The 15,827-nt window shown below is 37.1% G+C and overlaps 1 protein-coding gene across 17 annotated transcripts in view; it reads right to left on the bottom strand.

The window, feature by feature from the left end:
- LOC143648125 (histone lysine demethylase PHF8-like) overlaps positions 1-15,827 on the bottom strand; it is an 88,136-nt gene that overhangs the window by 39,623 nt on the left and 32,686 nt on the right. For 8 of the 17 annotated variants that reach the window (XR_013158388.1, XR_013158389.1, XM_077117703.1 and 5 more), the window contains exons 3-6: positions 13,799-13,884; positions 13,311-13,419; positions 11,813-11,973; positions 11,088-11,229 (exon numbers count right to left, since the gene is read on the bottom strand). Coding sequence is in view for 14 of the 17 variants with exons in the window: in XM_077117703.1 (XP_076973818.1) it covers positions 11,088-11,229; positions 11,813-11,973; positions 13,311-13,419; positions 13,799-13,884 (498 nt within the window). In the remaining 3 variants the exon portion in view is untranslated. Of the gene's footprint in view, positions 1-8,344; positions 9,629-11,087; positions 11,230-11,812; positions 11,974-13,310; positions 13,420-13,798; positions 13,885-15,827 lie in introns of those variants that run through there. The other 9 variants (XR_013158387.1, XM_077117698.1, XM_077117697.1 and 6 more) reach the window with 4 other exon arrangements.

Raw genomic sequence — 15,827 nt, 5'->3', positions numbered from 1 at the left:
ATATCCCCTGTCTGTGACACCCTATCTCCAGGCTCCATGGCTGGGGGAACCTGGTGTACCACTCAGGCCACTCTTACGCACTATTTTGTCCTTGATAGATGGCCAAGGTGACAGCAGTGTTGCTATGGTGATGGCATGAGCAATAGTCACCATTGGAACACTTTCCTCATTTTATTTTCCTTGAGTGGAATTTGTGAGATTGTCAGTTCATATATTAATACTGAATCATGAAAAGTAATAGCAGGATCCTGGAGTTCCTCTGAGATCTGTTAAGGCAGAGAAAACACTGCACGTATCATCATCATCATGGCATTTGCCTAAGCAAATTCTTTCTCTGTCTGCCCCATAGTTTCATAGATGAGGTGGGTAGCATGCTGTAGTGGCAGTAGCAGGTTCATGGAGGACCCCCAGATGTCCCCCAACCCCAGTCCTTTGGCTTTTGCCTCACCAGACAGAGCTGCATAGTGTCATGGCACAATGCCCACCATGTAGCACCCACTGCTCAACAACCGGCACCTACCACCCAGCACCTACAACTCAGCACCCACCACACACCATTCAGCACCCAGTACCCAGCACCTAGCATCCAGCACCCAGCAGCCACTATATACCATCTATTACCCACTACCCAGCACCCACTGCCCAGTGCCCACCACATACCTCACAATACCCACTGCCCAGCACCCAGCACCCACCACCCAGTGCCTAACACATACCACACAGCACCCTCTGCCCAGTACAACTTCCATAACCCTGTTGGTCTCCACCTGCCAGCCCCCAACCCACCCCCATCATTGGACACTGAACACTTTTGGCAGAGATTTCAGCTCCACTTTGGTTCACTTTCATGTCCTCAGGGTTCAGCATGGTGCTGGCATTTAGGAGACATTTCTTCAATATTTGTTGAGTAAATAAATGAATAAAAAATAGTGTTTTACTCTCAGATTCCACTATGGTCCCGAAGAGAGGTAAATAAATGAATAAAGAGACAAATTCACTTTCTCCATCATTTACTCATTTACTGAATGCTTATTTAGGGGATAATATTTGCACCTAGCACAGTGACTTGCAGGTACAAGACATTCAGTAAGTATCTGTTAATTATATTGTGCTAGGCACTGGGAAAATCCAAGTAAAGCATAAGACACATCCCTCTTCCTTGTGTGTGTGTGTGTATGAATTTCCCCTCCCCCCACCTCCCTGTATACACACACACACACACACACACACATTTTGAAATCATTCCTTTGGGTCGAAGGAGTGTCTCCTGAAGAGTTTTATTTTATGAAAACCAAATTGGAATTTAGAAGTTAAATGTATGAATGTGTAGGAGCATTATGCTAACAATAAGGAGAACAAATGTTAAAATAAATTTAGTAGATTGAAATGCTAGTGATCAATGAAAGGGAGGGGTAAGGGGTACAGTATATACGAATTTTTTCTGTTTTCTTTCTATTCCTTTTTCTGAATTGATGCAAATGTTCTAAGAAATGATCATGATGATGAATATACAACTATGTGATGAAAAAAGAATGTTCATATTATATGCTGATAGGTTTTATTAATAAAAATTTTTAAAAAACATTTATTCACTGCTGGTGGGGATGTAAAATGGTATAGTCACTATGAAAGACAGTTTGGCAGCTCCTCAGAAAACTAAATATTCACTTGCAACTATGACCTAACAATTCCACTGTTCAGTATACACCCATAAGATCTGAAAGCTGGGACATGAACAGACATTTGCACGCCAATGTTCACAGTGCTATTATTCAATTGCCAAAAGACAAAAATAACCAAGAGTCCATCAACAGACGAGTGGATAAACAAAATGTGGTATATACATATGATGGAATATCAAACAGCTGTAAGAAGGAATGAAGTCCTGAGGCATATAACAACACGGGTGAAACTTGAGAATGTAATGCTGAGTAAAAGCCAAACACAAAGGACAGATACTGTATTATTTCACTAATATGAACTAACTAGAATATGTAGACTCAGTGTCTTAATATGTAGAATACAGGGTGCCCAGAGATAGACAGAAACTAGAGGAGGGGGAGCAGTTACTGAATATGTGCAGAATTGTTAATGAGGTTGAACTCAAATCTTTGGAATGGTAGCTTATTATTGGAATTTTAAGTTATAGTGTCATATTATAGGTGAATTTGAATGAAAGAGGTTGTTTAAAATCATGTATGTCACTGATTAACACTAAAAATAAAAATAAGTTCTTGCATGAACCACTGCAAGTGTACACTTGTATAAAGAGTTAATAATAGAATGGTATATGAGGGAAAATTACCTATTGCAAAGCTATGTACTATGTTTAACAGTAATATCTTAATATTCTTTCATCAACAGTTACAATACTAACCAATACTAGGAGTCAATAAACAGGGGAGGATAGGGGATATGGGGTGTTCTGGGTTTTCCTTTTTGTGTGTGTGTCTGTTATTTTTCTCTTCAGAGCAATTAAAATTGTCTAAAATTGAGTGTGATGATGACTGCACAGCTAAGTAATGATACTGTGAGCTACTGATTGTATACTTTGGATGAAATATATGGTACATGAATATATCTCAATAAAATCTGCAGATTCAAAAAAAAAAGAAAGAAGGAAATCCATGCCATGATACATCATAGTCAAACTGCAGAAACAAAGAAAAAGATGTGAAAGTAATGAAAAATGACACATAGTCTACAGGGGAAACAATATGAATAACAGACAGAATCTCATCAAAAAGCATGGAGGCCAGAAAGAAGTAGCACAATATATTTCAAGTTTTGAAGAGAAAGAACTATACACCCAGCATTCCAAATCCAGTGAAAATATCCTTCTGGAATGAAAAGAAAATCAAAGCATTTTCAGATGAAGGAAAACTAACAGCATTTGTTGTGAGCAGATCTATCCTAAAGGAATGGCTAAAGGAAGCTCTCTAAACAGGAAAGAAATGATAAAAGAAGGAGTCTTGGAACACTAGAAAGATGAAAAAGACAAAAGAAGGATAAAAATATGGGCAAATGGAGTAGACTTTCCATCTCCTGAGTTTTCTAAATTATGTTTGATAGCTGAAGCAAAACTATAGCATGGCGTGGTATGATGTGATTTCCGATGAATGTGGAGGAAACATTTAAGACAAACGTTTTATAAATGGAACTTAAACAGGGGTAAGATTTACCTCAAAATGGTAAAATGTCAACACCAGTAGATTATGATAAGGTACTATGTATAATATAACGACTAGAGCAACCACAAAAAAACCTTATACAAAAGCCAAACCTAAAACACATATCTTAATTCAAAGGACCCAGAATTGCAAAAATGTTGAAAAAGAAAAACAAAGTTGAAGGACTGATTACAAATTTAAAAAATGTTTTTGCATGAGGAAGAACAAAGGAATATCATTACTGCAGGGTGCTGAAAATAGATGGTAATTAACATTGTAAAATTTCACCTTATGTGTGAGACTAAAGCAAAAAATGTTTATTTGGTACAAAATTTATATTTTGATTAGTGCATTTCCTAATACAACTTATGTAGATAGCTTGATTGAACACTGTAAGTACCTGGAATCTTGGGTAGGACATGAGATTTTGTTGGTTTGTCCAGAGTGATGCCCGATGAATCCCAGAGTGATTCGATCAGTGAGTGGAAAAGTATTTGCAAAGTTCCCTTTGGGGAATGATGAGAACAGGAGAAATTCAACTCCCATGTTGAATTCCTGATATTCTCACCAGCAGTGGGGACAACCAAAGCTATAGGCTGATCCTCCCAGTCTGGGGTTTGTTCATATGAAACTTAACCCCACAAAGATAGGTGAAGCCTACTTAAAATTAACCTAACAGTCACCCCCAAGAGAATCTCTTTTGTTGCTCAGATGTGACCCTCTCTCCAGTCAACACAAGAAGCAAACCACCACCTCCCCCTGCTACATGGGACATGGCACCCAGGGTGGGACCTTCCTGGCAACGCAGGACAGAAATCCTAGAATGAGCTGAGACTCAGCATCAAGGGATTGAGAAAAACCCTAGAATGAGCTGAGACTCAGCATCAAGGGATTGAGAGGGCCTTCTCGACCAAGGCGGGGAGAAGAGTGAAATGAGACAAAGTGTCAATGGCTGAGAGATTCCAAACAGAGTCGAGAGTTTATCCTGGAGGTTATTCTTATGCATTAAGTAGATATCACCTTGTTAGTCAAGATGTAATGGAGAGGCTGGTGGTAACTGCCTGAAAATGTGGAGCTGTGTTCCAGTAGCCATGTTTCTCGATGATGATTGAATGATGATAGAGCTTTCACAATGTGACTGTGTGATTGTGAAAACCTTGTGTCTCCTTTTATCTACCTTGTCAACAGATGAGTAGAACATATGGAATAAAAATAAATAATGGGGGGAACAAATAGTTAAATAAATTTAGTTTGAAATGCTAGTGATCAATGAAAGCGAGGGGTAAGGGGTATGGTATGTATAATCTTTTTTTTGTTTTTGTTTTATTTCTTTTTCTGTTGACTTTTTGTTTCTTTTTCTGAATTGATGCAAATGTTCTAAGAAATGATGAATATGCAACTATGTGATGATATTGTGAATTACTGATTGTATATGTAGAATGGAATGATTATATGTTAATGTTTTTGTTCATTTGCTGTTAAATTTTTTAATTAATAAATAAATTAAAAAGTAAATAAATAAACTTGAAGTGAATGAAAGATCTAAATGTAAGAGCTTGAATTTAAAACTCTTAGACAACAACATAGGTGTAAAATCTTTGTGACCTTAGATTAGGCAGTCTCTTAGATATAACAAGAAAAGCACAAGCAACCAAAGTAAAATAGATAAAGTGGACTTAATCAAATTTAATAACTTTGTGTTCCACAGGGCACTATCAAGAAAGTGAAAAGACAACCCTCAGAATGGGAAAAAAAATCTTGTAAATCATATGTCTAAGCAAGGATATGGAACTGGAACCCTCAGATATTGCTGATGGGAATATAAAATGGTGCAGCTACTTTGGAAAACAGTTTGAGACTACTAGAAAAAGTTACACCAAAGTAACTATATGAACCAGCAATTGTATTCTTAGTTATATACCCAAGAGAATGAAAAAATATTTACACAAAAACTTACATGTGAATGTTCACAGCAGCATTACTCATAATAGCTAAAATAAGGAAACAACCCAAATGCCAGATAAAGAAACTGGTATATACACACATTAGATTATTATTCAGTAATAAAAAGGAATGAAGTAGTGATATATGTTTTATGTGGATGAACCCTGAAACATTAGGCTAAGTGAAAAAAGCCAGACACAAAGGATCACATACCATATGATTCCATTTATATGAAGGATCCAGAACAGGTAAATCCACAGGCACAGAAAGCAGACTGGTGACTGCCAGGGATGGGGGTAAGGGAGAATAGGGATTAACTGCTTAATGGGTAAGGGGTTATATTTTGGAATGATGAAAATGTTTTGGAACTAGATGTTGTTGCACAATATCATGAAAGTACTAAATGTAACTGACTTGTTCACTTCAAAATGGTTAATATTATGTCATTGAATTTCCCCTCGGCTTAAAACAAGCTGAGAAAAATTATCAACACCCTTCAACCCAACCATTCCATTTCTGGGAATGTTTCCCATAAAAATAAAAGTACAACACATAAGAACATATGTATGAGGATGATTCTTACAGAATTGATCATACTGACAAACACATACACACAACAAAGTTAATGCCCACCAATCAGAAAATGACTGAATAATTTGTGGAATGTTCATACTATGAAATATCAGGCAGTCATTAGAAAGACTGCATTAGAACTGTACCAGGTGACCTGGAGGGCTTTTTATATAACATTGCTGAGAAAAACAAGATGGAGAAAAAAAGTGTATAATATGGCTCCATATTTGTAAAACGATGACCAAAAAATTCTTATTTATGTAAAACTTGTAAATAATAATGCTTTATATGTATAAAAGCATATAAATATATGAATGTTTGCATAAAGCATTAAATGTCAAAAGAAAACAGAAGAATATGACACAACCATACCCTCAAGTAGCTTATCATCTAATAGTCAATACAGACATGTACACAATTAAAACAAGAAAAGGCAGGTCATGGAAAGTGCTATCAACAAAAAGCAGGTACCACAGAAGGCCAGAGAAAGGAGAGAACAGAAGAACAGTGCCATGATATCAGCAAGTTATTGTTTCATCTCTAGTAGTAACCTGTAGAAAAAACTAGAAAAATTCTGGGAGAGATATGTGCTTCAAGGCATTGAAGGGAATAGGATAGAGCTGGGAAATGTAAAACTAACACTGGGTTCCTACTATGTGCTAGAGACTCTGATAGGTACTGTCCTATGCACTACTGCATTTAAACTATTTTCTTCTTCTAAGACTCAATCCATTGTAAGAAATACACCACCGATTTAATAACATCTCTCCTCAAGAAAAGAAACAGTACATTAAACGTGCACACCAACTATAAGATACATCCTGATTTCAAAAACATGTGAAATGTGTAAACTGGGTTTTTCAAGTAAGGAAATACAATAAAGGCTATTTGAAATAGGGATGGACTCCATTTTAGAAGTTAGGAAATAAAAGCCAGGGGTTGATCAACATCTCCAAAGCCTGAAGTCACCCAAAGAGTAAAATAACCTGGTCTAGTGGTTCTCCAATGGAGACAACAGAGACTTTTTAAAAATACACACATTGAAATGCCACCACAGACCTAAGACTTTATAATTTCTAGGAATGGTGCCCAGGCATGTATTATTTAGGGTAAAATTCTCCACCCCAGGTCACTATGATTTGTAGCATGGACTGCTAGTCTCTCAGTCTCTATTCTTGGAGTTAAAAGGACTGTCCTCTATATGTCCACCAATTTGATATCAGCCCAGTGTAAAAGTGTCCATCAGCCTACTCCTAGATCTGCCCACATGCAACCTCCCTAAGAAACTATGCTGGCCACTGGCCACCAAATGAATTTCTTGAAGTTCAGTTCTGGGCCTTCAGCTGATACAAAAGAGACATTCTACAATAATGTTAATACATAATGGGGAGAGGCTGTTTCTAGACCACAGGCTCCCTTCCTCTTCCCACTCTCCCTACCCCCTCCCAGAGGGGGCTAGAGAAGACCTGTAGGAATGAAAAGTGTCTGTCCTTGCTTCACAGAACACTTGTAGCACTTGTCCACCTGGTCCCCAAAGAACATCTCATTCTTATTAGAAGAACTGCTCCAGCACTCAAAGAGAGTCAGGTTGGCATTGGTTGGGTGGATCAGGTAAAGATTTCTCACCCTGAAACAAAAAGAGGTTAAAGTGCCAAAAATATCAGGGTGTCCAGAAAAGTCTTCCAGGGGGGTTCTAAAGCTCTATTTTCTCTCCCATGCTCCAAGACAATGGGAGTATGCTACAGTTGTTTCCCAAACCCATCCAAAAACCATTTTTATGTGGATTTGAAAAAATTCAGAGGTCCTTTTGAACTTGAAAGATTCTATAAATCAGCCATAAGAGTGACAAAAACAATTTGGAAAGGGCATTTCAAACAAAATTGTTCAAGTTAGGACAAATGTACACTGAGAGCTACTATTTTAGATGCGATGCCAATGAAAAATGGCCTTTATAGATGAGGAGATCAATACTACTAGACCTAGGAGAATTTAAGGCCACGTTAAGAATAAGAAAATTGAATTCTTCTCTAAATGCCATTTACAGAGTGTTCCTTCTCACATCTGCAATCAAAACTAATAAAAGTTTAAAAGTTTAGTAACTGCCAAAGGACTTTTTGGAAGATTATGTTAGGTCTTCATTTTTTGGAAGAACATTTTATTTCCTAATTGTGTTTTGCCTGGATAATCACCAGATAGATAATTCAGTAAAAAAGAAAAAAAGGCCACTAGCATGAAGATACCCCAAACCCACAGCTTAATTAGTTCAGCAAATATTTCATGATAAGACATTTCAATTTGAAAAGAAACAATGCTAGAAATATATAATGTACAATTGAAGATATTTTACATCAGATCTGAAGATTAGATTAAATTCATTTCATGATTTGATAACCAAACTTATGATTACATAAGAATATGCCCTTGTGGGCGGGCCGCGGTGGCTCAGCGGGCAAAGTGCTTGCCTGCCATGCCGGAGGACCTCGGTTCGATTCCCGGCCCCAGCCCATGTAAAAAACAAACAAACAAACAAAATACAATAAAACAAGAAAATGTTTAAAGATGTTTCCCTGTCTTCCTCCCTTCCTTCCTTCTCTCTGTCTTTCCTTCCCTTCCTCCCTAAAAAAAAAAAAAAAAAAAAAAAATATGCCCTTGTTTTTAGGAACTACACTCTGAATTATTAAGAGATAAAGGGACATCATATATGCAACTACTCTCAAATGTTTCAGGAAAAATGTATATATATTATTATGTACATATAATTATATATTTACACATATACATATTACCATTTCATTATGCTTGATTACAGAGAGAAAGAGAGAATATAATAAAATGGTAACATGGTAATCTGGGTGAAAGGGATACAGGAATTCTTCCTATTATTTTTGTAACTTTTCTACACAAATGAAGTTACTGAAAAACAAAGAACTTTAAATCTAACATTTGTATGACAACACTTTCACTTATATGCTCCAGTACCTTCATGCTAAAACAATAGAAACAACTAGCTCAGGATTTGTGATCATTTGGATACAAACTAGATCCAAGTTCTCTGCTCTTTCCTTAGCATTTCTGATAAGAAAACTAAAAAGTATGAATAATGATGAAAAGCAATCAAAATTACTTAAATTTGTTTTTTGGACTAAACTTCTTTACAGTCATTGACAATCAATACACTAATTAAAAAATTAAATTCCTTTTTAGTGAACTATAAAAACCACTAAAAAGGAAACTATAGGAAGCCTGATACGAAAAACAAAAAAACTCAGAAATGTTCTATATTGACTGTGGCAGTAATTAAATGACTGTATCCAACTGTCAAAACTCATCAAATTGTACACTTAAAATGGGTGAATTTATGGCATATAAATTATACCTTGATAAAACAGGGTAAGAAGTTTCTCATGTTATCAGGAATTTCTGAAGTAAACATGGGCATTTCCATATATGGTATTAGGAATATACACTGGCTCAGATAAGAAACTAACAGTCAGGGAAAACCCTAGGTACCTACTGATATTCAATAAAGTTTTTGATTAAGAATCAAAACTGCAAAGTAGAGAGATAGGCCATCATCGGTATATATAACATATCCATCAAGCATCCAACCCAGATAGAGTAGTTATGTGGAAATGTCACCCAAATAGAATCGGGGAGGTTAGTAGAGCTCAGTAGTTTGTTTTGTCCTACCACCTGACACACAAACAGGGAGGCCCAAAGTTTGCTTGCTTCTAAAAGCCAGAACCATTCCTACCTTAAGCACATGGTACCAGACAGAGGTGCCGCCAAAGTCAATGTGAAAGTCTGTGCAACTATCCCGCACACTCATGAGACAGTACTTCTGCACATTGGGCCTCTCAAACACACACTCTTTGGGCCATAAGTTCTCCACCCATGAGAGCTTCCGAACAATCTTAGGTGTCTCCACAAGGTTAGAAAGCCTAGCAAGGAAGGGGTAGAGGGAAGAAGTCAGCTGATGGAGGTATGCTGAGGTAGAGTTTCAGTTTATTGGCTCACAATACTCCTGAATATTGGGAATTTCTCCAGCTGAAGGCTAAAGCCTGAATGAAATGCTCCATATCCCAGGTGAGGGTCAGATAAAACAGAAAGTAAGTTGTCTCCACAGAATCACAAAGGGCATAGAGGAGTCTTATTTCTGTTAAGTTAAGTCTAGTCAGCATCCTCATTCTACTCAGCTCCAAAAGCCCCAAGTCTCAGCTCCACAGGCTTTCCCAGTCAAAGGAAATAATTTTGTCCACTGAATATTCAAATTTCCCTCTCCTCTGCACCTCCTGGCTCACTCACTTAACATTTGGCCTGTAACAGCTATTGTACTGTAGCCATCTCATAGTGCCTTCTTCTTTCATTAGAGAAACCTCTCAGGGTTCAATTCCAGATAAATAGGTGCTTCTCTCAAACATACAGTTGCTTTTATCCTATGTAAAATCACCAATCTTATATTATACTCCCCTCTTTGCTCTCTGGCCTTCAGGAATCTCAGTGAAAACACTGCAGCCTAACTCCATCAACTACCCAAATATTCACATGCATATTTTCTGTGTGCAGACTACTCACCAGACAAATTCTATTTCCCCACCTTTATTTTCCTTTTCTTTTTCTCTATCCTGTACAGTACACATCCTTACAAGCTACCTCAGATAGTCTTTCAGAATGAAGTGAGATATGAATAGTTTTTCAAAAACCCTTAGATTGTTAAACTTACAATGTTAAAACCAACATTAAAGGTCCTGATGTTGTAAGATGTTATCAATATGGGGAACTAACTGAAGGGTATACAGGGCCTCCCTGCATATATCACACTTCCAATGAATCTACAACTATTCAAAATAAAAAGTTTAAAAAAAACAGTAAATAATCAGACAGTAATTTCCTAAGGGCAAAACTGTTATGATTTCTTGGTATTTCCCACAGTTCTAATTGCAGAAAAGACTATGTATCTATTGAGTGAAAGAATCCAGATAGAATCATTTAAGTCACTCATTAAAAGGTTATAAGCTTCTTCTTTTTTTCTTTCTAAATCTAAGAAAGCTTATCAATAGAAAAACTATGTAGGTTAAATCTATTTCCAGGGACAGAGGATTTATTCTGGCAGTTAAACAGTGATTAGTCTATACTCCACCAGAAAATGGTCTAAGAAAGCTTAGGTCTTGAAGGAGACAAAAATTAATTAATATAGCTATTGTGTTACCTATCCAACACTAGAAACTGTGAAGGAGAAATATGACTTTCTTGTTACAATATGAGCAGCTATACTTGAAAGTATAAACCAGCTCCCCAAAGGAAGAAATCACCAGCAGAAAGGGAAAAGAATGCTTATACTCACTGTTCATAAGTTGCAGATACTATGTAGGCTTTTTTAGTTACCCTTGCCCCTCCTACCTGGTATCAGAGAATTCCAAACTAATGACCTTGAGGACTTTCTCCCTCTTCCCGCTGTAATAATATTTCACAAAATTGCCAAGCTTCATCTTGCAGTCGGCTTGATGGGTCACATCAATCACATCAATCTCTTTGTTAGAACCTGAGGTACGGAGATGGGTTCTGCACCAAGTGGTCTCAGTGACAGGGGAAGACTCTCTTATCTCCTCATCAGCCCTTAGAGTGGCTCCACACTCAAAGCTCCTCTCCTCAGACACTGTATGTGTATGTGTGTTTAGGGGCGCAACCTATCCACACTCTCCTTGAAACTAGGTGTTGGGTTCAGGCCTGCCAGGGCTGTGGAACTGCCTACACACAGCCTCATCCATAGCGTCTTAGCAACGTGCCTGGGCTCTGCTTCCCCACTTCTTTTCCTCTACCCAAGAACTCATGCCTGGAAAACAATTAGCATGTGAAGGCAAGAGTCAAAGGCTTTCTCATCTTAAGAGGAGAGAGAGACCATGATCCCTATAATTCCCAGTTAAAAATCAACTAGGTTGATTTTTTTGGAATATTAGGAGGAAAAGAAGGTCAGGATTTTGCAAATAACTCTGGGCAAGGCAACCTCACCTCAGATTTCTAAGATCTCTATAAAGGAACTGTAAAAGGTGGACTGAAGGGAAGGAATACAAGTCTTGAAGGGAGTGAACAATGTCAATTCATCAAGAGGGCTTGTAATGCCTTACCAACATAATGTTCCACATCCCTCACAGTGAATGATGGCGATGGCAGCATCATCCCCAACCCATCCTTCTTCAAGACCAGGATGGGCACACTGAAACTATTCTCTTCCAGAAATTCCACAGTCAGTTGACTTCCAGTGGGCTTCAGAATCACTTCATCTGAGCTGTGGACAACATGAGAGAAAACCTGAGCCCCACAGGCCCTGTCCATTGAAGGTCTCACTGGGTGCTACCACTCACCCCAAGCAGTGGGGCCTTCCTGAGGGGACCTAATGTGTATAAATTTCTTGCCAGGGAAAAATGACCTCTACAAAGCAAGAGGCCGGGTTACTGGCAGAGGTGGGGGAGCTAAACTCAGAATATCCTGTCAATAAGGTACTCTTCTCTGGATGACAAAGAAATAAATCAGTCAACAGTCTGCCCAGCCATGAAAAAGACTGAAGAATATCTGTATGTGCTATTCTAGATAGATCTTCAAGATATATAGTTTAGGTAAAAAAAAAAAGCAAGACACAGAACATATGAATGTTTACTTTTGTGTAAAGAAAAAATACACATATACACACATGTTTGTAAATGCAAATACTAATTCTCAAAGAATGCACAAGAAATTGGTTGACTTTGGGGAAGGGACAGAAGGGTCTGGGGTAGAAAGGAAACTCACTTCCTTTAAATAAACAAAACAAAAAAATATTAAGTTCAATACACAATTATAGTTCCAAACCACACTCCAATCACAGGAAAGCTGAAAATGCTCCAATGAATTAAAAACTAAGCTAAAGAAAGTATTCTTTTTTTTTGTATGCTATATGGTGGGGGTCACATTTCATTCTTTTTCCATGTGAGTATCCCATTATTTCAGTACCATTTGTTGAATTTTTTTGTTTATTTTTTGTTTGTTTGCTTGTTTTTTGGGAAGTGCATGGGCTAGAAATCAAACCTGGGTCTCCAGCATGGCAGGTGAAAATTCTACCACTGAACTACCCTTGCCCACTCTCCTATTCATTTATTTTTTAACTCATTATTTTTGCTCAATTCAAGTAATTTATTTGTAATAAAGCCAATTTAATGAAAAGATGAAAAAAACTTCTTTTACTTGACTGTAAAAGAAATATATGACCACTTAAATTTTTTTTATTTTCTAAGAGTTTTCTCTTGTGTACAATGAGAGAATTAAACTTTCTGATCTTTAAGACTCCTTTTGGTTATAACATTCCTTGAGTGCAAGAAAATATCCTCTGTAACTCAGGCAAATAATACCTCCCAACCTATCAAAATTTCTGCAAGTGGACCCTAATGTACTCTGCACATCAAATGGAGCTCTAATTACTGTTTTTTAGAAATGGACTAAAACAGAAGATCTCTCCACAGAGGGAACTCTCAGAGCCCTGAAGACACCCCAAAACTTGGGAGGCACTTAGTAGTGGGAAAGTTGGGATAAGATGGGTCCCAGTGTCCCAGGGCCCTAGCATTCATTGGCTCTCAGGGCAAGGGTCCTCACCTGTCAAAGGTCCTACTCTGGAGCTCTTGAGTGAACATAGGGCTCCCAGTTTTCACTGGCTTCCCCTTGTGTGTATCATGCCCTTTTGAAGATCCATGGCATTTTTTCACTAAGCCAGGAAAAGACATGAGACCATTAATCAGAATGGCCTTGAGTTATGGTTCCAAGAGCAAAGGTCTCAGCAGATCCTGCTATTTCCTATAATCTAGCATTTCCCTTGGAGCTTCTGGAATCAATGAAGGCCTCAAAGACTCAACAAAGTTGCTGGTGAGTATGGGTTCTTCCTCTGGGGGATCCCTGAGAATGGAGGGAGGTGAAGACATGTACTTCTGCCCTCTCAGTGGGACAGCTATTGGCCTATGGGGCTTGCAAAGGTTTCTGCTATTTCCCAAGGGACACAGATCTGAAGAACTCAGGGAAAGGCCAAGTTTCCTTTACTTTGTCTTTCCTCTGGACCCCTTCTCTTGAAGACTCTAATATCTACTTACTAACAGAAGGCCCATGTAAGACCTCACAGTTGGGACAGTGGTAGAGATCAATATCAGCAGCCTTTTCCTTTTCAACACCAACACAACTGGAAAAGAGAAAACCAGACAAAATTTATACATTTTATTTTTCATGAGGACTAGAACTGTGCTGTCCAATTAGGACACATAAGTTACTTACATTTAAATTAAAATTAAATAAAGTTTACAATTCGATTACTTCATCACATCAATCATATTTCATGTGTTCAGTAGCCACATATGACCAGTAGTTACCATACTGGGCAGATTATAAAACATTTTCATCAATGCAGAAAGTTTTATTGTACTACAGTGTTCTAGAATAATTATGACTGAACTAAAAAATGTACACACAGTAAAGCTTCATTAAGACTGAGAATGGTTAACGCTGGAAGAGACTCTACAGCAGTGTTCTCCAATAGAAATGTAATGTGAGCCAAATACATAATTTTGAAAACTAAAAAGTAAAAAGAAACAAGCAAAATTAATTTTAATATTTCATTTAGTCCACTAAATTAAAATATTATCATTTCAACATGTAATCAAAATTTAAAAACTTACTGAGATATTTTACTTAATTAAATGAAAAGAGCTGATAGAATATTTTAACAACAGTGGTTCTGAGTGAAGGATTACAGGTAATAATTTTTCTCTTCCTTATCTATATTTTCTAATTTTCTACCATGAGCATATGTTGCTTATTTCATATGTGAAAAAAGATTTATTTAATTTTGAAAATTTTAGTGTGGCATACTTAAAAGTCATTATCTCACAAAATCAAACCCTTCCTCACCAAGGAAATAATCAGTGGCCCTCCATGTTCCTTTGGCTAAAATTAAATTCCTAAAATCTCTGGATTGCTACATGGAAAAGAATATAAAACAGGGCAGAGCTCAAATTGTTACAGCCAAGATTATGCTCACAAATTGACTTCCTGTAATCAGGAATCAATGATATTCTAAGACTATTAATCCCATGGCTGCAAACCTGTTGCATATCAATAAATTGGGTATATCACCTACAATTCTGTAGGGCTTTTTAATAATTTAATCAGATAACATAATGTAAAGTGCCTAACAGAGTAAGCACAGTACCTCCAGGGACATAGTAAATTATCAAGAAGTGATCACATCTTCAAGACCTTGTCTTAGGCAATAGATTCTTAGACTTTTCACCCAAAGTACAAGCAACAAAAGAAAAAACTGATACATAGGACATCATCAAAATTAAAAACTTTTGTGCCTCAAAGGACTTTATAATGAAAGTAAAACAACAACATACACAATAATAGAAAGTATTTGGAAGCCACCTATCCAATTAAGGTTTGCTATCCAAGATATATAAAGAAATCTTTCAACTTAACAATGAAAAGACAAACAGCCCAATTTAAAAAAATGGGAGAAAAAAAACTTGAATAGACATTTCTCTATAGAAGGCATACAAATGGCCAGAAAGCCCATGAGAAGATGCTCAACATCATTAGCCATCAAGGAAAGGCAAATCAAAACAATAATGAGATATCATTTCACACCTATTAAAATGGCTGCTATTAATAAAATGGAAAATGACAAGTTTTGGAGAGAATGCAGAGTATTAGGAACAGTCGTCATTGCTGCTGACAAGTTAAAATGGTGCAGCTTCTGTGGAAGACAGTTTAGTGGTTCCTCAGAAAGCTAAGTACAGAATTACTATATGATGCAGCAATCCCACTGCTGGATTTTCAATTCCCAAAAGAATTCAGAACAGGGACATGAATAGATATTTGCACACCAATGTTCATAGCAGCATCATTCACAACTGCCAAAAGATGGAAATAACTCAAGTGTATACCAATCAACGAATGGATAAAAATGCAGTATGTACATACAATGGACTATTATTCAACCATAAAGAGGAATGAAATGCTGATACATGTTTAATAACACAACATGGATAAACCCTGAATGCAATATGTTATTCAAAATAAGTCAGGCATAACAAGACAAATATCGTAGGATCTCATTAATTTCAA

The sequence above is a fragment of the Tamandua tetradactyla genome, chromosome 10 (genome assembly GCF_023851605.1).
Source record: "Tamandua tetradactyla isolate mTamTet1 chromosome 10, mTamTet1.pri, whole genome shotgun sequence".
NCBI classification, from domain to species: Eukaryota; Metazoa; Chordata; class Mammalia; order Pilosa; family Myrmecophagidae; genus Tamandua; species Tamandua tetradactyla.
Note: the sequence above shows the minus strand (reverse complement) of the source record. Positions and strands in the feature narration are given on the sequence as shown.